The sequence below is a fragment of the Carcharhinus amblyrhynchos genome, unplaced genomic scaffold, assembly GCF_965287045.1.
Source record: "Carcharhinus amblyrhynchos unplaced genomic scaffold, sCarAmb.v2.hapA scaffold_39, whole genome shotgun sequence".
NCBI classification, from domain to species: Eukaryota; Metazoa; Chordata; class Chondrichthyes; order Carcharhiniformes; family Carcharhinidae; genus Carcharhinus; species Carcharhinus amblyrhynchos.
The window spans coordinates 3,876,056-3,896,584 of NW_027649780.1; the positions used below are offsets into that span (position 1 = coordinate 3,876,056).

Here is a 20,529-nt window from a genome sequence, read left to right on the forward strand (position 1 = left end):
CTAGTGGCTGAGGGTTGAACCATCTACTGCACAAGTGTTTGAAATTTAAACCAACATTTAAAAAAATCTAAAATTTCTATATTTATCCAGTGAAAATGTTCCACTCACTCACAATGCTGGTGCTGCTGTGCAATATTTTCTGCTTATTCTAAACATTGATTAGTTTGGTGATGGGCGATTTGGCTGGAATTTATATTAAACATTTCTGTAAATGTTATATTTGATTCTGTTGAAAGTGTTGGTAGAATTGTGCTGTTTCTGCATGAAGCGGGGTTCAGTCTCTCAGTGATGCTTTTTTCTCTGGTGAGGAGATTATGTATCTGGGTGACTCTAAACATGTAAAATTTGTGAATTAATTTAGTGTTTCTGCATTGTTTGAACTCAGTGACACTGAGCTGTTACACACTTTGATTGAATATGAACATTCTGCGGGTTTGCAACTGCTTGATGCATGACTGCAGACAGAAATAAAACAGGTTTTATTGTGTTTGTATGTTTAAAATCTTTGGTGATATCGGCTTACACCATTCGTTCAGAACATAGCTTGTCACTGCATTTACAATTTGGGGTCCCTGCAATGTTTAATCTCGGTGACATTTGATGGCTGGAACTTTTACCTTCCAAATGTTTAAATATGGTGACATCTAGTGGCTGCGGGTTGAACCATGTACTGCACAAGTGTTTGAAATGTGAACCAAAATTTAAAAACATCTAAAATTTCTACATTTATCCAGTGAAAATGTTCCACTCACTCACAATGCTGGTGCTGCTGTGTAATATTTCCTGCTTATTCTAAACATTAATTAGTTTGGTGATGGGCGAATTGGCTGGAATTTATATTAAACATTTCTGTAAATGTTATACTTGATTCTGTTGAAAGTGTTTGTAGGGTGTGATAGAGATACAGAGAAAGAGCAGAGAGCCGGGGGAGAGGGCACAGAGCTGGAGGGAAGTGTAGAGAACCAGGTGGAAATACAGAGAGCTGGATAAAAGGGGAAAAGAGCCACCGTGAAAGGCAGAGAGCCAGGGGAAAGGGCAAAGAGCTGGGGAAATGGGCAGAGAGCGGGTGATGGATGGGCAGAGTGAGGGGGTTCAGAATAGAGCTAGCACCACAATCATCTTATCTGTAATCTCAGTGAATGATGGAGGAGACTTCAGGGCCCGAATGGCCAACTCTTGGTATTAATTTTGATGTGGCGACTGCAATGGAATGACTGATATATTTCGAATTCAGGATGGCGAGTGGCTTAGAATGGAACTTGCAGTTGGTGGTGTTCCGGTGCATCTGCTGCCTTTGCCCTTCTAGAGGGAAACGGTCTTGGGTTTGAAAGGTGCTGTCTGAGGATCTTTGGTGAATTGCTGCAGTGCATCTTGTAGATAGTACACACGACTGCTACTGCGCGTTGGTGGTGGAGGGAGTGGATGTTTGTTGATGTGGTGCCAATAAAGCAGGGCTGCTTTGTCCTGGATTGTGTCAAGCTTCTGGAGCTGCACCTATCCGGGCGAGTGGGGACCATTCCATCACACTCCTGACCATCGTGAAATTATAAGCACCACAAATAGATATTGTTTTTTCACTATTGGTTTGGAGAACCCCCTCGATTAGAACTGTAGAAACCTTACAGTGCAGAAAGAGGACATTTGGCCCAGTGAGTCTGGACAGACCCTCGAAAAGAGCATCTAACTCAGGCTCGCCCCTTCACCCCACCCTGTTCAATTGGTGAGGCAGCAGCGAGGGTAATGTGTGCAGTTCTGGTCACCACATTATAGGATGTGATGTGACTGCACTGGGGGAGAGGGTTTGCACAGGAGATTCTCCAGGGTGATTTGAGTTGATTTATTTTGTCACATGCTTTAGTATACAGTGAAAAGTATTGTTTCTTGTGCGCTAAACAAAACATACCATTCATAGAGAAGGAGAGGGTGCAGTATGTTGTGTTACAGTCAGAGTGCAGAGAAAGGCCAACTTAATGCGAGGTAGGTCCATTTAAAAGTCTGACAGCAGAAGGGAAGAAGCTGTTCTTGAGTCGGTTGGTACGTAACCTCAGACGTTTCTATCTCTTTTTTTCCCAGCAGAAAAAGTTGAAAGAGAGAAGGTCAAGGAAACATGGGGTCCTTGATTACGCTGACTGCTTTTCCAAGGCAGTAGCAATTGTAGATGGAGTCAATGGATAGGAAACTGGTTTTAAAAATGGACTGGGCTTTATCCATGACCCTTTGTAGTTTATTGTGCCGTGGGTGGAGCAGGAGCCATACTAAGCTGTGATACAACCAGATAGAATGCTTTCTGTGTTTCATCTGGATAAGTTGGTGAGAGTTGGAGCTGACATGTCAAATGTCCTTAGTCTTCTCAGAAAGAGGATGTGTTGGTGGGCTTTCTTAACGATAGTTTCGGCATGAGTGGGAGGGGGCAGGGGGTGGAAACCAGGACAAGTTGTTGGCGACCTGAAAACATGAAAATGAGAAGCCCTCAACAATTTCTATTTCGTCCCCAGTGATGTCGACAGGGGTATGTTCTCCACTACGCTTCCTGAAGTCGATGACTATCTCCGTTTTGTTATTGACATTGAGCGAGAGATGATTATCATTACACCACGTCACCAGTTTCTATATCTCTTTCCTGTATTCCATCTCATCATTGTTTGAGATCTGACCCAGGTGGATTGGCCATATCAAATTGTCCCCTAACCTCCAAAGATGTGCAGGTTTGGTGGATTGTCCATGCTAAATTGCCCCTTAGTGTCCCAAGATTTGCAGGTTAGGTGGATTAGCGGGCAGGCACATGACAGCAGCAGGGAAGAAGCTGTTCCCTGAGAAGCTGTAACGGGGATAGTGTCTGGGTAACATGCCTCAATGGAGACAGTCGTTGCAGTCATGATGGGCTAAATGGTCAGATTCTGCACGGCAGGGATTCTGTGATCAAATCTGCATCATTGGTTCATGATTACTTTGACTACCAACCCCACGAATAGGGACGCCTGTGACAGAGAGTCATTTTGGATGCATGTCAAGATACAGATTAATGTTAGTTTGTTGTGGGGAATTTTAACATGCGGAATTGCAGTCAAACTCGATATCTCATCACAAATGCACTAAGTTGATCTTATTAACTGTCAGCATGCAGGAGGTGGCAAGCTGGCTCAGTGGTTAGCATTGCTGACTCAGTGCTAACATTGCTGCAGGAACCAAGGTTCAATTCCCAGTTTGGATCACTGTCTATGTGGAGGCTATCTGTGTCTCCCCATGACTGAATTGATGTAATATTGTCACATGTATAGCATACATTAAAAACCGATTGTTTCTTAAATGCTATGCAGACATAGAACAAGAAAGAAGAGGGTGCAGAATGTAGCGTTACAGTCACAGGTAGGATGTAGAGAAAGATCAACTTAATATGGGGAAGGTCCATTCAAAAGCCTGACAGCAGCAGGGAAGAAGCTGTTCTTGAGCCAGTTGGTACGTGACCTGAGACTTTTGCATCTTTTTCTCAATGGAAGAAAGTGGAAGAGAGAATGTCCGGGATGTGTGCGATCCTTGCTTATGCTGGCTGCTTTTTCCGAGGCAGTGTCAAACGATGGGAGGCTGGTTTGTGTGATGGACTGGGCTTCGATCATGACCCCCTTTGTAGTTTCTTGCAGTCTTGGACAGAGCAGGGGCCATACCAAACTTTGATACAACCAGAAAGAATGTGTTCTATGCTGTAACTATAAAAGTTGTTTACAGTCATAGTGGAGTAGTTAAGACACATAATAGGAACCAGTAGGACAGCTAAAAACTCGGAACAAAATTACATGGGAATTAGGAGCAGAAGGAGGCAAATTCAGTGATAGCTGGGGTGTAGAGGAAGATCAACTTAGTGCAAAGTAGGTCCATGCAAAAGACTAAAGGTAACAAGGAAGAAGCTGTCCTTAAGGGAGGGGGGGGGGTGGGGGGGGGGGGGGTGGGTGTAGGGCGGGACAGTGGTTAGCACTGCTGCCTCACAGCGCCAGAGACACAGTTTCAATTCCAGCCTTGGGTCACTGTTTGTGTGGAGATTGTACATTGTCCCCGTGGATTCTCTCCAGGTGCTCTGGTTTCCTCTCACAGTCCAAAGATGTGCAGATTAGAGTGATGGGCCATGCTGAATTGGCTATTTGTCGGGGGGTCTAGCAGTGTAAATACATGGGATAACAGGAATACGATCTGGGTGGAATTGTGGTCGGTACACGCTCGATGGGCTGAATGGCCTCCTTCCGCACTGTAGGGATTCTATGAGTCAGTTGTCACGTGACCTCAGACATTTTCCTCTCTTTTGTACCTGCGTGCGTTTCACTGTAATGTCATTGCAGTGTTAACGTAAGCCTACCTGTGACAATAATAAATAAGCTTGAACACTAATTTGCTGGATATTTTCATTCTGTCTCTCCCACACACAGTTAATACGCTGACGATAGTGATCTTGTGTCGGGGAAAGTGTGGCCTCTCCAAGTGTGTGATTCGCTATCTGGTTGCCATGGCAGCAGCTGATCTACTGATAATCATCATTGATCTAATCCTGAGGCATATTCCCATTGTGTATCGAGAGCAATTTACTTTCCTGTTGTACATTCGAGTGTGTAACATCCACGCGGTTGTCCTTTACGCTGTCACTGACTGTTCTGTCTGGTTCACTGTCACTTTCACCTTTGATCGATTTGTGGCCATTAGTTGCCAGAAGTTAAGAGCTAAATACTGCACTGAAGGAACAGCAACTGTGGTTCTTGTCACAGTGACGGTGCTGAGCGGTTTGAAGAACATTTTCTGGTATTTTCTGTACGCAAGTAAGTACTGGCTTACAAACACACCCTGGTTTTGCAACGTGTTGCCTCATGCATCTAACTCACTGGCCTGGGCTCTTGTTGAATTTATGCATTACATTTTAACACCGTTCATTCCATTTGTATTGATTTTATTGTTCAATGTATTGACATTCAGAAGCGTCTTCTTGGCGAGCAGGGCCCGCATGAGACTCCGGGTTCGGGGCAGTGGCGAGAATTCCAACGACCCAGAAATGGGAAGGCGACGGAAATCCATGGTCTTACTCTTTCTAATCTCGGGGAATTTCATGCTGCTGTGGGCACTGTTTATGTCCTGTTCGATAGTGAGACGATTGGATTACTTGGGATATTCAGTTCACGTGCCCAAATTTGTACCTGAAATTGGTTTCATGCTCCAGCTCCTAAGCTGCTGTACAAATACTTTTATTTATGCTGTTACTCAGAGTCAATTCCGAAAGGAGTTAGTGAACGGTATTAAATATCCCCTGATGATGATTGTCAAACGCGTTCAAATTCGGGACATCACACATTCATTTCCTGGATTATGTTCAAAAGTACAGTGATCAAATAAAATGGACATGGAAGCAAAGTAGCTGATTCACCACTGACATTAGAGCAAACAGTTAATTTGATTTTTTTTTCATCAAAAAAACGAAATGATAATGAATGTTCTTCAAGAAAGAGCCAATCAATTGGGGGCCAAAATAGATATCTTCTATTAAATGGTGTGAGTACACTCCATGGAGAAAGTGGTTTTTAATTTAAGTTTATTTACTCATGTCACAAGTAGGCTTGCATTAACACTGCAATGAAATTAAAGTGAAAATCCTCCAGCCTTCACATTCCTGTGCCTGTTCGGATACTCTAAGTGAGAATGTAGCATCACAAATGTGCCTAACCAGCATATCTTTCAGACTGTGGGAGGAAACTGGAGCCCCTGGGGGAAGCCCACACAGATATGGGGAAAATGTGCAAACTCCGCACAGGCAGTGACCCACGCCGGGATTGAACCAGAGTTCATGACATTGAGAGGCAGTAGTGCTAACCACTGTGCCAGTGTTGCTCCCAGGATGTGAAATTTCAAAGTGGGAAAACAATGAAAAACCCCAGGTTACTGTCTGTGTGATGTTTTCACACTCTATCTATGTCTGGGTGGGCTTCATCCAGGTGCTCTGGTTTCCTCCCACACTCCAAAGATGTGAGGGTTAGGTGGATTTCCATGCTAAATTGTCCCTTTGCGTCCAAAGATGTGCGTGTTAGATGCAGTGGTCATATAACTTGTCCTTTAGTGCCTAAGTATGTGCAGATTAGGTGGATTGGTCATGCTACATTTTCCCTGTGTGTCCAAAGATATGTAAGTTAGGTTGATTGGCCATGCCAAATTGTCCCTTAATAACCAAAGGTGTGCAGGTTAGGTGGATTGGCCATGCTAAATTGTCCCTTAGTGCCCAAAGATGTGCAGGTTTGGTGGTAACCCGAACACCTCTCCCTATCTCTGCAACCTCCTCCAACTCATACACCCCCTCCCTATCTCTGTAACCATCTCCTGCCCCTACATCCTTCCATACTTCTGTAACCTCCTCCAGCCCCTGCAGCCCCACCCTATCTCTGTAATCTCCTCCAGCTCTGACACCCCCTCTCTGTCTCTGTAATCTCCCCCAGCCCCTTAACCCTGCTGAATCACTTTCCAGCCCCTACAGCCCTATGTCCAATAGTCAAAGCTTTGACAAAGAGTCGTCTGGACTTGAAACGTCAGCTCTTTTGTCTCCTTAGAGTTGCTGCCAGAACAGCTGAGGTTTTCCAACACTTCATCTTTTGGTTTCAGATTCCAGCATCCACAGTGACTTGGTTTCATCCAGGTCATGTTGCAGCTGTATAAGGTGCTGGTGAGGCCACACCTGGAGTACTGTGTACAGTTGTGGTCTCCTTACATGAGAAAGGATATACTGGCACTGGAGGGGGTGCAGAGGAGATTCGCTGGGTTGATTCTGGAGATGAGAGGGTCGGCTTATGAGGAGAGAATGAATAGGCTGGAGCTATACTCATTGGAATTCAGAAGAATGAGGGGGACATCTTATAGAAACATATAAGATTATGAAGGGAATAGATAAGATAGTAGCTGGGAGATTGTTTCCACTGGCATGAGAAACTAGAACTAGGGGGCATGGCCTCAAAATAAGGGGGAGCAGATTTAGGAGTGAGTTGAGGAGGAACTTCTTCACACGAAGGGTTGTGAATCTGTGGAATTCCCTGCCCAGTGAAGCAGTTGAGGCTCCCTCATAGAATGTGTTTAAGGCAAGGATAGATAGATTTTTGAATAGTAAAGGAATTAGGGGTTATGGTGAGCGGGCGGGTAAGTGGAGCTGAGTCCACGAAAAGATCAGCCATGATCTTATTGAATGGTGGGGCAGGCTCGAGGGACCAGGTGCCTACTCCTGCTCCTAGTTCTTTCATCTCCTTCTGCAACGAGGGGCTCAAAACGGTGTTTGATAATCGTTGCTGCGGGGGAAATTTGGGGCTGTGAGAAAGGTAGTGGGTGAAATTAAAATTGGCAAGTAAACCACTCGACCACTGCTCGTTTAGTGTCTGCGATGATCCTACAATTCGGACACGCACGCGTGTAACATTCTGACCGATTGGGATTCGAAAATATGGCTGGGTTTTGTTTGTTTTTTATTCATTCATGGGATGTGGGCGTCGCTGTCGAGAACAGCATTCATTGCCCAGTCCTAACTGGCCTCTTGAGAAGGCGGCGAATGAGCTGCCATCTCAAAACCACCACAGTCTCCTTGTAGTGTAGGTACACCCACGGTGCTGTTAGCGAGGGAGCTCTGGGATTTTGAACCCAGCCACAGTGAAGGAATGGCTGAGATATTTGCAAGTCGGGGATGGTGAGTGAATCGGAGACGGGGGAACCTCCAAGTGGTGAGTGTTCCCCAGGTATCTGCTGCTCCCACTCCCATTGGTTGCCCTTCTGTATGGCAGAGATGGCGGGTTTGGAAGGTGCTGTGGAACGAGCCTTGGTGAGTCGCTGCCGTGCATCTTGTAGAGGGTACACACGCTGTGCGTCGGTGGTGTAGGGAGTGAATGTTTGTGGTTAGCGATTTGATCAACTGGGGACTGGTTTCTCGCGGATGGTGTTATAGAAACCAGAAGTAGGAAAAGACCATTTGGCCCTTCGAGCCTGCTCCGCCATTCATTATAATCATTGCTGATCATCGAATGCAATATCCTGATTCCCACTTTTCCCCCATATCCCTCGATCCCTTTAGCCCCAAGAGCGAAATCTAAGTTCTTCCTGAAATCACACAACGTTTCGGCGTCAACCACATTCTGTGGGAGTGAATTCCACACATTCACCACCCTATGGGTGAAGACATTTCTCCTCACCTCAGTTCTAAAATGTTTACCGCTGATTCTCAAACTATGACCCCGAGTTCTGGACTCGCCCCATCATTGGGAACATTCTTACTGAATCTACCCCATCTAACCCTGTTTTCTATGAGATCCCCTCTCACTCTTCTAAACACCAGTGAATATAATCCTAACCGATTTAACCTCTCCTCATATGACAGATCTGCCATCCCAGGAATCAGCCTGGTAAACCTTCGCTGTACTCCCTCTATTGCAAGGATATCGAGCTTCTGGAGGGGAACCACACTCATCCAGGCAAGTGGATAATGTTCCATCACAGTCCTAACTGGTGTCCTTGTAGATGATGGACAGGTTTTGGGGAGTCAGGAGATGAGTTACTCTCCGCAGGATTCCCATGGACAGGCTTGGGTTGAGAGCCAGGAGGTGAGTTACCCTCTGCACAATCCCCTGTGGGTAAGTTTTGGGTGGGATAGTCAGGAGTTGACTTAATCTCCGTGGGATTCCCAGCGGACAGGCTTTGAGTGGGAACATCAGGAGGTGAGTTACTTTCCGAACAATTCCCAGTGGATAAGATTTCGGTGGGAGATTCAGGAGGTGAGTTACTCTCTGCGGGATTCCCAGTGGACAGGCTTTGGGTGGGAGATTCTCTGTAGGATTCCCAGTGGACAGGCTTTGGGTGGGAGTGTCAAGAGGCGAGTTACTCTCTGCAGGATTCCCAGCCTCTGAGCTGCACTTGACCCTGACGAAATGTTTTCAGGCGATTGACAATGATAGACCATTGCTAGAGTTCTTCAAGGGAGGAGGCCCTCGCCAAGAGGAAGGGGGTTGAGAGAGGGAGATGAAACCACAGGGGGTCTATGGTCAGTCAAAATTTACGGACACGGTATTATTGAAACAGCTGTCCCAGCTTTTCACTTTGACCTTCTCAACATAATTTACTAAAATCTCTGTAGACAAAGCCCAATCCTGTGTGAGTTGAAGGAATAGATCCAGGCATAAACTTTTCTTGAATGACAGACAAGCATAGACGTGGGGATTGGGGGTTGGAGGGGTTTTAGTTCCTTAGTGCGTTCCTCAAGGCAACGCCTCAACCAGCAATCGACTTGCAAACCAATCGACATCCTTTCTTCAGGCGGTATAAATTGTTATCAGAGTTTGCAGTCCGGTCCTGATGGGTGCAAGGCGACAAGCTTTGACAGGATGCCCCTTCCTTCAGTAAGGTAGAGAGGCTTGTGGGTGCTCAGGCTTGGTTTCTGGGGCGGGGAACAGGGGCGAGAGGAAGAAGTCAACCGTGAAGACTGACGCGAAGTCCCTATTCATTTCCTCTGTCATTTCTTTGTTTCCTATTATTCCTTCTCTGGCCCATTTTCCAGTGGTCCAATGGCTATCTTTGCCTCTTTCTTACGTTTTTTATATTGAAACAAAAAAAAAACTCTCCCTATCTTCTTTGATATTACTAGTGGCTTACACTCATATTTTATCTTCTTCCCTTTTTTTTTCTCTGTTATCCTCTGCTCGCTTTTAAAGTCTTCCCAATCCTTTGGCTTCCCACTAATCCCCGCCACCATGTATGCTTTGTCTTTTGCGTTGATCCTGTCCTTGACTTCCCTCGTCAGCCATGGATGCCTCATCCTCCCTGTGGCATGTTTCCTCCCCCTTGCGATGAATTTCTGTTGTGCCTCTAAAAACTCCTGCCATTGCTGTTCAACTGTTCTCCCTGCTAGGCTCACTTTCCAATCAACTCTGGCCAGTCCCTCTCTCGTGTCTTTGTAATTACCTTCATTTAATTCTAATACTGTTACATCTGACTCCAGCTTCTACCTCCGAAAGTGCAGAGTAAAATCTATCAAATTGTGGTCACTGCTCCCAAGAGTTCATTCACCTTAAGTTCCCTGTCAAGACTGCCTCATCACACATCACTAAATCCAGAATGAGCTATTCCCTACTCACTCTGTCACAAGCTGCTCCAAAAAAATCTTAGAAATTCCACAAATTTTCTTGGGGTCCACTATCTACCTGATTTTCCCAGCCCACCAGTATAATGAAGTCCCGCACGATTATTGTAAAATTGGCATTTTATGTGGCTTTTCTATCTCCTGATTTATTTTCTGCGCACATCATGACTGCTGCTGGGTGGCGGGAGGTGGTGGGGGGCTGTTTACTGAACTCTCATCAGGGTGTTTTTAACATTGCGATTCCTCAACTCCAGCTACAGCCCTTTTGATCTTATGTCGCTTCTTGCTATCGATGTAACTTCATTCCTTAGTAACAATATAACCCCACCCTCTTTGCCCATCTGCCTCTCCTTTCGATAATTCACATATCCTTGGATATTTAGATCCCAGCCTTGATCCCCTTGCAGACACGTCTCAGTGATGCCCACAACACTTTCAATGCATGCGACAATCTCATTGACCTTGTTCCATATACTGTGCGATTTTGGGTACAACACAGTCCTGCATTGATCACCTCCTTTCTCATACATGCCACCTTTTTGCTTCTTCCTGAGGTTAGATTCCTGCCACCTTCTATACTCTCTGTTCTATTATGTGGGAGGCCAGGGAGGCCTGGTATCAACAGTTCCCCCACTCATGGAGGGAACAGGACACTCGACATTCGTAACTGGCAACGGGCAAGAAGAGGATCAAACGTTGGCGGGATCAACAAATCCACGGTCGCCAGAGAGGATCTTAAAACTGACACCAGTCCCCAGGCATCAACCCCGAAGGGGTTGTCACTCCCCCTGATCAGGTCTATGTGAGATGGGCGTAAGGGTCAGCAATGAACTGTGGGCTGTATTATATTGTAAATATGCTGTGGATTCTGCACCAAGCCAGGATGAAGTGAATAGAGAAAAATGTACAATTGTTTGCAAATGTATTGTGAGTGGAGGTTTATTATTTACAGGGGAAGACTGTTGTATATAAGTTGGGACATTCCTTTAAGGGAACAAGCCATATGATCTCAGGTGTGGGGTGAGCTGTTGTGATCGTCCCAGATTGGAGAGTCAATATTTGGAGTGTTGTGTGAACAGATGGAATAAAGAGTTGTGTTCCTGAGACCTGACTATAGAGTCGATACTGAATAGAATCCTCAGCGCAACAGGACATACACAAACGGCCTCACTCCCATTGCTGCACAACTCTACCAGTAGCCTGAATCCTCTGTGTCCCACTCTCACACTCTCCTCAAGGTGTTGATTGTCTGCCCTAGAGTCCCCCTCCCACACTCTCCTCAATGTACTGACTGTCAGTTTACGTGTCACAATGTCCCCCTCTCACACTCTCCTCAAGGTGCTGAACCCCTGTCCCAGTGTCCTCCTCTCATACTCTCTTCAAAGGGTTGCTTGTCTGTCTCTGTGTCCAACTGAGCCCCCCCCCCACACTCTCCTCAAGGTACTCACTGTCTGTCTCAAGGCCCCAGTGCCCCCCCCCCCAAACTCTCCTCAAGGTGCTCACTCTCTGTCTCAATGTCCCAGTGCCCCCCCTCTCACACTCTCCTCAAGGTGCTGACTCTCTGCCTCAGTGTCCCAGTGCCCCCCCTCTCACACTCTCCTCAAGGTGCTGACTCTCTGTCTCAATGTCCCAGTGCCCCCCCTCTCACACTCTCCTCAAGGTGCTGACTCTCTGTCTCAATGTCCCAGTGCCCCCCCGATCACACTCTCCTCAAGGTGCTGACTCTCTGTCTCATTGTCCCAGTGCCCCCCCGATCACACTCTCCTCAAGGTGCTGACTCTCTGTCTCAATGTCCCAGTGCCCCCCCTCTCACACTCTCCTCAAGGTCTGACTCTCTGTCTCAGTGTCCCAGTGCCCCCCCGATCACACTCTCCTCAAGGTCTGACTCTCTGTCTCAATGTCCCAGTGTCCCCCCGATCACACTCTCCTCAAGGTCTGACTCTCTGTCTCAATGTCCCAGTGCCCCCCCTCTCACACTCTCCTCAAGGTGCTGACTCTCTGTCTCAGTATCCCAGTTCCCCCCCTCTCACACTCTCCTCAAGGTCTGACTCTCTGTCTCAGTGTCCCAGTGCCCCCCCGATCACACTCTCCTCAAGGTGCTGACTCTCTGTCTCAGTGTCCCAGTGCCCCCCCTCTCACACTCTCCTCAAGGTGCTGACTCTCTGTCTCAGTGTCCCAGTGCCCCCCCTCTCACACTCTCCTCAAGGTGCTGACTCTCTGTCTCAGTGTCCCAGTGCCCCCCCTCTCACACTCTCCTCAAGGTGCTGACTCTCTGTCTCAATGTCCCAGTGCCCCCCCGATCACACTCTCCTCAAGGTCTGACTCTCTGTCTCAATGTCCCAGTGCCCCCCCTCTCACACTCTCCTCAAGGTGCTGACTCTCTGTCTCAGTATCCCAGTTCCCCCCCTCTCACACTCTCCTCAAGGTCTGACTCTCTGTCTCAGTGTCCCAGTGCCCCCCCGATCACACTCTCCTCAAGGTGCTGACTCTCTGTCTCAGTGTCCCAGTGCCCCCCCTCTCACACTCTCCTCAAGGTGCTGACTCTCTGTCTCAGTGTCCCAGTGCCCCCCCTCTCACACTCTCCTCAAGGTGCTGACTCTCTGTCTCAGTGTCCCAGTGCCCCCCCTCTCACACTCTCCTCAAGGTGCTGACTCTCTGCCTCAGTGTCCCAGTGCCCCCCCTCTCACACTCTCCTCAAGGTGCTGATTGTCTGTCCCGGTGTCCCAGTGCCCCCCCTCTCACACTCTCCTCAAGGTGCTGACTCTCTGTCTCAGTGTCCCAGTGCCCCCCCGATCACACTCTCCTCAAGGTCTGACTCTCTGTCTCAATGTCCCAGTGCCCCCCCTCTCACACTCTCCTCAAGGTGCTGACTCTCTGTCTCAGTATCCCAGTGCCCCCCCGATCACACTCTCCTCAAGGTCTGACTCTCTGTCTCAATGTCCCAGTTCCCCCCCTCTCACACTCTCCTCAAGGTCTGACTCTCTGTCTCAGTGTCCCAGTGCCCCCCCGATCACACTCTCCTCAAGGTGCTGACTCTCTGTCTCAGTGTCCCAGTGCCCCCCCGATCACACTCTCCTCAAGGTGCTGACTCTCTGTCTCAGTGTCCCAGTGCCCCCCCTCTCACACTCTCCTCAAGGTGCTGACTCTCTGTCTCAGTGTCCCAGTGCCCCCCCTCTCACACTCTCCTCAAGGTGCTGACTCTCTGCCTCAGTGTCCCAGTGCCCCCCCGATCACACTCTCCTCAAGGTGCTGACTCTCTGTCTCAGTGTCCCAGTGCCCCCCCTCTCACACTCTCCTCAAGGTGCTGATTGTCTGTCCCGGTGTCCCAAGGACCCCTACCACATTCCCCTCAAAGGGCTGCTTGTCTGCACCTGTGTCCCAGTGGCCCCCTCACATTCTCCTCAATGGGCTACTTGTCTTTCCCAGTGTCCCACTGCCCCCTTCACACAATCACCTCAAGGTGTTTCTTATCTGTCCCGGTGTCCCAGTGTCCTCCTCTCACACTCACCTCAATGTGCGGCTTGTCCGTCCCAGTGTCCCCTCGCACACTCTCCTCAAGTTGCTGACTGTCTGTTCCCCATACCCCATTGTTCCTCCCCGCCCCCCCCCCCACATTCTTCTCATCGGGCTGCTTGTCTGTTTTGTTGTCCCATTGCCCCCTCTCCCACTCTTCTTATGGGGCTGTTTGTCTGTCCTTTTGTCCCATTGTCCCCTTCACACACTCTGTGTGAGTTAGCTGGATTGCCGAAATTTCCCCTCAGTACCAGGGGGGCACTAGCAAGCGTAAATAGGGATTGCTGGCATAGGACTGAGTGGTTTGTCGTCTGTGCAGACTTGAAGGGCCAAATGGCCTCCTTCTGCACTGTTGAGATTCTATGGATAAGAGAGACCATGATCTAGGCGGGTTGTTATGACAACATGTTTTTTTTTCAATGTGAAATTCAGGTTTCTCTCATAAAACATTCCCACATGAATCATTGAAACAGGAATGGGATTTAACAGCAAGGTTCATGTTCAGCTTGGCAATTCAGGAGAGCGCTGTGCTGATTGACATTTTAACATGCAATATTAAAATGTTGAAATGTTTTTACATGTACATAGATATGATAGGCATAGACGGATACGGGCCAAAGGGAGAATTGGGATTATTTTACGGGTAAAGTGTTAAATTAAAAGGGCGGCACAGTGGCACATTGGTTAGCACTGCTGCTTCACAGCTCCAGGGCCCTGGGTTCAATTCCTGGCTTGGGTCACTGTCTGTGTGGAGTTTGCACATTCTCCTCGTGTCTGCGTGGGTTTCCACCGGGTACTCCGGTTTCCTCCCACAGTCCAAAGATGTGCGGGTTAGGTTGATTGGCCATGCTAAGAAATTGCCCCTTAGTGTCCAGGGATTAGTGGGTATAATGTGTAAGGATATGGGAGTAGGGCCTGGGTGGGATTGTGTTTGGTGCAGACTTGAAGGCCCTGTTTCTGCACTGTAGGGTTCTATGATCTATATTGGCACCTTGGTTTCCATTGTCATGACAGCGCCTTTCATCAAGATAGCATTAGTGGAACTGTTGAAGATTTTTTTTATTATTATTCATTCCGGGGACATGGATGTCGCTGGCTGGACCAGCATTTATTGCCCGTCGCTAGTTGTCCTTGAACTGGGTGGCTCGCTAGGCCATTTCAGAGGGTAGCTGAGAGTCAACCATATTGCTGTGCCTCTGGAGTCACAAGTAGGCCAGAGCAGGTAAGGACAGCGGATTTCCTTCCCTGAAGGAACCAGATGATGTTTTTATACAATTGACAATGGTTTCGTTGTAATCAGTAGATTTTTAATTCCTTTTTTTCATTTGATTCAAATTTCACCATCTGCAGTGTCAGGATTCAAAGCCAGATTCCCAGAACATCAGGTGAGTTTGTGGATTTACAGTCTAACAGTAATACCAATAGGCCATCACTTCCCGAGCTTGTGTTGAGGATATTGCAATGTAGGTTTGGTTTGGATAGAGACAAAGAGGAGCTCGGCATATGTGTAAGTGTATTTATTAATGTCACAAGTCGCCTTACAGGAACAATGAAGTAAAATTACTGTTACAATCTCCTCATCGCCACACTCCAGAGACTGTTCGGCTACACTGAGACAGGATTCAGCATGGCCAATGCACCTAACCAGCACATCTTTCAGACTGTGGGAGGAAACTGGAGCATCCGGAAGAAACCCATGCAGACACGAGGAGAATGTGAAAACTCCACACAGGGATCCAAAGCCGGGAATCAAACTCGGCTCCCAGGCACTGTGAGGCAGCAGTGCTAACATTGTGCCACCCCAATGAAGTCTCCAGTGATTGTGTACACTCTATTTCAAGTACTCTAAATTCTAAAAAAAAACTTAGTGAATTATTTAAGTACTTAATGAATCACCTCAAAAATTATTGGAGGAGATGAATGATAGAAAGTTCAATGACCTGTGTTATCCTTGCAGTAAGATTTAGGGCCATATCACGATGGAAAACAAACAGATTTATGTTAAAGTTTGATGTAAATTATGTCGAAACCAACACTATTTGTGCATTGAGAGGCACATTCTGGTCTCCATATTTAAATAGTAACATTGATCTTCAAAGAAAACATGTACCATGATCATTCCAATGCGGGTAAAATAGTTTGTCAAAGGGGCGGTGCTGACTCGATGGGCCATAGGAAGTCCTTCTGCACTGCCGTGTCTGACCCACCATTATTTCCAACTTTCCATATCTCCCTGACACTCAGCACCCCATCGAGGCTGTAAATTTTCTACTTTGGGTACAGAAAGTGTTGGATTGAAGGGGGTTAGGTGAAGCTGTTTGTTAAGTGACTGTAATTGATGTGAGTCTCCATGGACCTGATTAGGGTGCCTGGAGGGTTTCCCTCTTCTATTAATAAGGGACTCCGTTCAATGTGTTGTCCCATTGAGTTAACGGGAACGAGAGCTCCGACTCTAACAGAGATCAGCGGCTGTGGAGAGAGAGGGGGGGAGAGGAGAGATCAGAATCTGGGAAGAATGGATTGGAATGTTCCAACAATAGATCAGAATCTGGGAACGATGGTTTGGAATGTCCCAACAATGGATCAGAATCTGGGAACGATGGTTTGGAATGTCCCAACAATGGATCAGAATCTGGGAACAATGGGTTGGAATGTTCCAACAATGGATCAGAATCTGGGAACGATGGTTTCGAATGTTCCAACCGAGGACAGGAGTTTATTTTATTGGATTTCTACGTTTACTGCAGATGATTGGTGGATAACATCAGCTGATCGGATTGTGTTTTTACTGAACGTGTTTCAATGCTTTTACTATCCCCTCCTGGTGATTGTTAGTGTTCCGGGTAAGTCCCTGGCTGGAACTGTACCAGCCCGACCACCACTGGAATCAAAGAAGGCGAGGGTCGGAGCATAATTAAGTCATAGAGGGTTACAGCTTGGAAATAGGCCCTTAGGTCAAACTTTTTTAAACCCGTAAACTAATCCCAATTCTCCCTTTGGCCAATATCCCTCTATGCCTATCGTATCTATGTACATGTAAAAATGCTTTTTAAAAGACAAAATTGTACCCGCCTCTACTACTACCTCTGGCAGCTTGTTCCAGCCATTCACCACCCTCCGTGTGAAAAACAAAATGCCCACTGGACACTTTTCTCTCTCACCTTAAACTTATGCCCTCTAGTTTTAGACTGCACTGCCTTTGGGAAAATATATTGATGATCTAGCTGATCTGTGTCCCCTATCTGTCAGGGAGTGGGAGGAAACCAGAGCTACCGGGAGGAAACCCACGCAGACACAGGGAGAACTTGCAGACTCTGCACAGACAGTAGCCAAGCCTGAAATTGAATCTGGGCCTCTGGTGCTGTGAGGCAACAAGTGTTGTCCCCTATAGCACCACAAACTCTCCTAGAATTACAGAAACACAAACACCCAGACACAGCCACAAACACTGACATAAATACACACGTGCTGGGAGAAACAATCAGATTAAAGCATTTCCTCCTAGTCATAAACAAACTCAAGAACAACCAAAATTACGTTAACACTCCAGAAAAATGAACACTTAAGAATGACAAACTCGGATGGCATTATCCTTCTCTCTCATACACACACACACACACACACAAACACACACATACACAAACGCACACACACACACGCACACACACACACATACAGAACTTAGTTAACAACTACTCCCTGCCCCTTGATGGCAAGGTGAGCAGTAAAACCGTGTGACAGCCTAGAACGCCGAGGTCCATGTCCAATTTCCCACCTCTTGCCATCTTCACTGGCAACAGATTTTCGGCGGATTCAGCCTGCCGCCCATTTCTGGCAAGAGGCCGAATAAATCATTGAAATTTATTTTAAGAAAACAAATTTTAATAACTTTAGCGATCCCGGGATGGAATTGTGTAGCAGACTTGCCTTTGAAGCCTCACCGGGAGAGGTGTCTGGTGAGGAGAACAGCCAGTCCACATGTATGTGGACGAGTCGTGATGAAAGTTTGGGAGGGAAAGATTAAGAATGAGAAAGACTGACAGGGAGATTGAGAGGAGGCTGCAAACAGACAGAGAAAAGCAGGGCTGAGGTGGGAAAGAGACGCATGTCAGCTGATAACATCCACACAACCAAAATAAACCCCCAGACCACAAAATTTATCTCGGAACTGGCCAAGATAGAGTCTGAGTGAGAGGGAGAGGGAGAAGCAGAGTTAAAACAACAACAGAATGGGAAAGAGAGAAGCAGTAGCAGAAAGAGGAACACAAAATGGAACAGACAGGAGAGATGAAAAAGAAGTGGTGACAGAGATTGAGAACAGAAATAGAGATAGAAAGAAATGAAATGGCAGAGAAGGATGTGGAGAGAAATAGATTAATATAGAAACGTAACCAGAGACACACGGGCAGAAAGGAGCAGAGGCCAAAAGAGACAGTGGGTGAGAGAGAGAGAGAGAGAGAGAGTGAGAGGAGGGGCGGGTGGGGTGTGGTGCGGGGATACAGATGCAGGGGCCAGAAAGGAGAGAAGAAACAGAGAGAGAGAGAGAGAGAGATAGAGGCAGGGAGAGAGAGGAAGAGAGGCAGGGAGAGAGGGGGTGAAAGAGGCGGGGAGAGAGAGAAGCAAGGGGAGAGAGGCAGGGAGACCGAGCGAGGCAGGGAAAGAAAGAGAGGGAGGGAGAGAGAGAGAGTGGGGCAGGGAGAGAGAGAAAGAGAGAGGGGGAGGCTGAGATTTGGAGGGGGGGGGGGGGGCAGTGCGAGAGAGACAGAGAGAGAGAAAACAGAGAGAACAAAAAATAAGAGGCTGGATGGCAGGTAAATTGTGTGGTGAAAAGGGCAAATGAAACATTCGCCTTTTCCAAAAACAGTGCTTAGATTACAAAAACATGGAGGTCATGATGGAGATGTATGGAACTTTGTTTAGGATATAGCTGGAGTGCAGTTCTGATCGCCACATTATAGGAAGGACACGAATGCTCTGGAGGGGGTAAAGAGGAGATTTACCAGGATTCTGCCGTGGATGGAACATTTAAGTTATGAAGAGGGTTTGCGTAGCCTTGGGTTGTTTTCGTTGGAGCAGAGCAGACTGAGGGGGTGACCAGCTTGAGGTGTTCAAGATCATGAGGGGCATGGACAGGATGGGTAGGGAGTGTTCGTTCCCCTTATTTGAAGGGTCAAGTACGAGGGGACACAAGTTAAATGTGAGGGGTATGAGGTTTAGGGGGATTTGAGGGGGGGGGGATCTTCTAACTCAGAGGGTGATGACGGTCTGGAATGTGCTGCCGGGGAGGCTGGTAAAAGTGGGATACCTCATATCTTTTGAAAAGTACCTGGATCAGTACTTGGCCCGCTATAACATTCAAAACTATGGGACAAGCGCTGCCAAGTGGGATTATGTGGGGGGGTAAGGACATTTCATGCGTGGGTGCAGACTCGATGAGCTGCTGGGCCTTTTCTGCACCGTAGGATGCTGTGATTCTGTGAAAGCGAGACAGATACAGTGAGGGACAGAAACAGTGGAATACAAATAAAGCGGCAGACACAGAGGGTGGGAAACAGGAACTGAAAAAGAGAGCGGAGAACAAAGAACAATCCAGCACAGGAAACAGGCCCTTCGGCCCAACGAGCCCGCGCCGCCGCATCCTCCTACACCTACCCCGCCCTGTGTGTATGTGAGTGGAACCCCTAATGTAGCCAGATTCAGGGGAGAATAGTGTCAATTTGGTACACCAATCAGCCTAAGAGCACATCTTTGGGGTGTGGGAGGAAACTGGAGCGCCCGGAGGAAACGCACGCAACCACAGGGAGAATGCGCCAACTCCCACAGACACAGGCCCAAATCCATGTATCTGCACAGCTAGCAGTGATAGTCACTGAGCTGTTGTGGTGCCCGTCTGCTGGTCCAGGATTAAGCACACACAACGACACGAAGTACTAGGCCACTCCCGGAACCTCCAAGAGCAGCCCACGCACGACCCACTGTGTGCATGCCCCGCGTTTGACAACAAGGTGGACCGACACCTGTGGAATAAAAAGACAAAACGAATGAGACAGAAAGAACAAGGCAGTAAAAAGGAGCCAAAAAGGATCAAAAACAGGGAGACACTGAGTGACACAAAGACAGCACATTCCAAACCCACAACCACCACCATCTAGGACAAGAGCAGCAGATGCTGGGGAAACCAGTTTATGGAGGTTCCCTTCCAGGTCACTCACCAATCCGAATTGGAAATATATTGCTGTTCCTCCATTGTTGCTGGGCTAAAATCCGGGAATTCCCGCTTATATCGGATGCAGCATATGACATGATATGAGAATGCCAGTGCGAGTGTGCAGATATGATTTATTACCTGTAGAGTAATTAACATGCAGAAGTGCTTGATGAATGCCAGTGCGAGTGTGCAGATATGATTTATTACCTGTAGAGTAATTAACATGCAGAAGTGCTTGATGAATGCCAGTGCGAGTGTGCAGATATGATTTATTACCTGTAGAGTAATTAACATGCAGAAATGCTTGATGAACCTCTCCTGAAGGACAGGCCTCAGACTTGCTCAGCTACTGGACAACAGATAATACAACGGTTAAAAGGCTAGAAGAGTGTATCACTTTTTGCAAGTCATTAAGACATGCTCCAGTAAAAAAAAAATGAATTGGAAACTATTAGGACAGTGGTTTGAAGGAGGGAAATTAAAGTAAAAGGGATTGGGACAATTGAAGGAATTCTTAATAAGAATTAAATCCAAGATGGATACAGGAGAATGGAGAGCTGGAAATTTTTTTAAGTCCATGCTTGATCTGTTGTTTCCAGTTAACATTAAAAAAAAACACTCGTGGGTCCTGGGCGTCGCTGGCAGCATCTATTGCCCATCAATCATTGCCCTTGAGAAGGTG

At 47.3% G+C, this 20,529-nt stretch overlaps 1 protein-coding gene across 1 annotated transcript; it reads left to right on the top strand.

The window, feature by feature from the left end:
* The first annotated feature begins 3,871 nt into the window (after positions 1 to 3,871).
* On the top strand, positions 3,872 to 5,359 carry LOC145363527 (G-protein coupled receptor 15-like). Its single transcript, XM_080218716.1, has 2 exons — positions 3,872 to 3,887; positions 4,416 to 5,359. Exons 1-2 carry the CDS (start codon positions 3,872 to 3,874, stop codon positions 5,357 to 5,359), a joined length of 960 nt encoding a protein of 319 aa, XP_080074842.1.
* Positions 5,360 to 20,529: the final 15,170 nt, after the last annotated feature.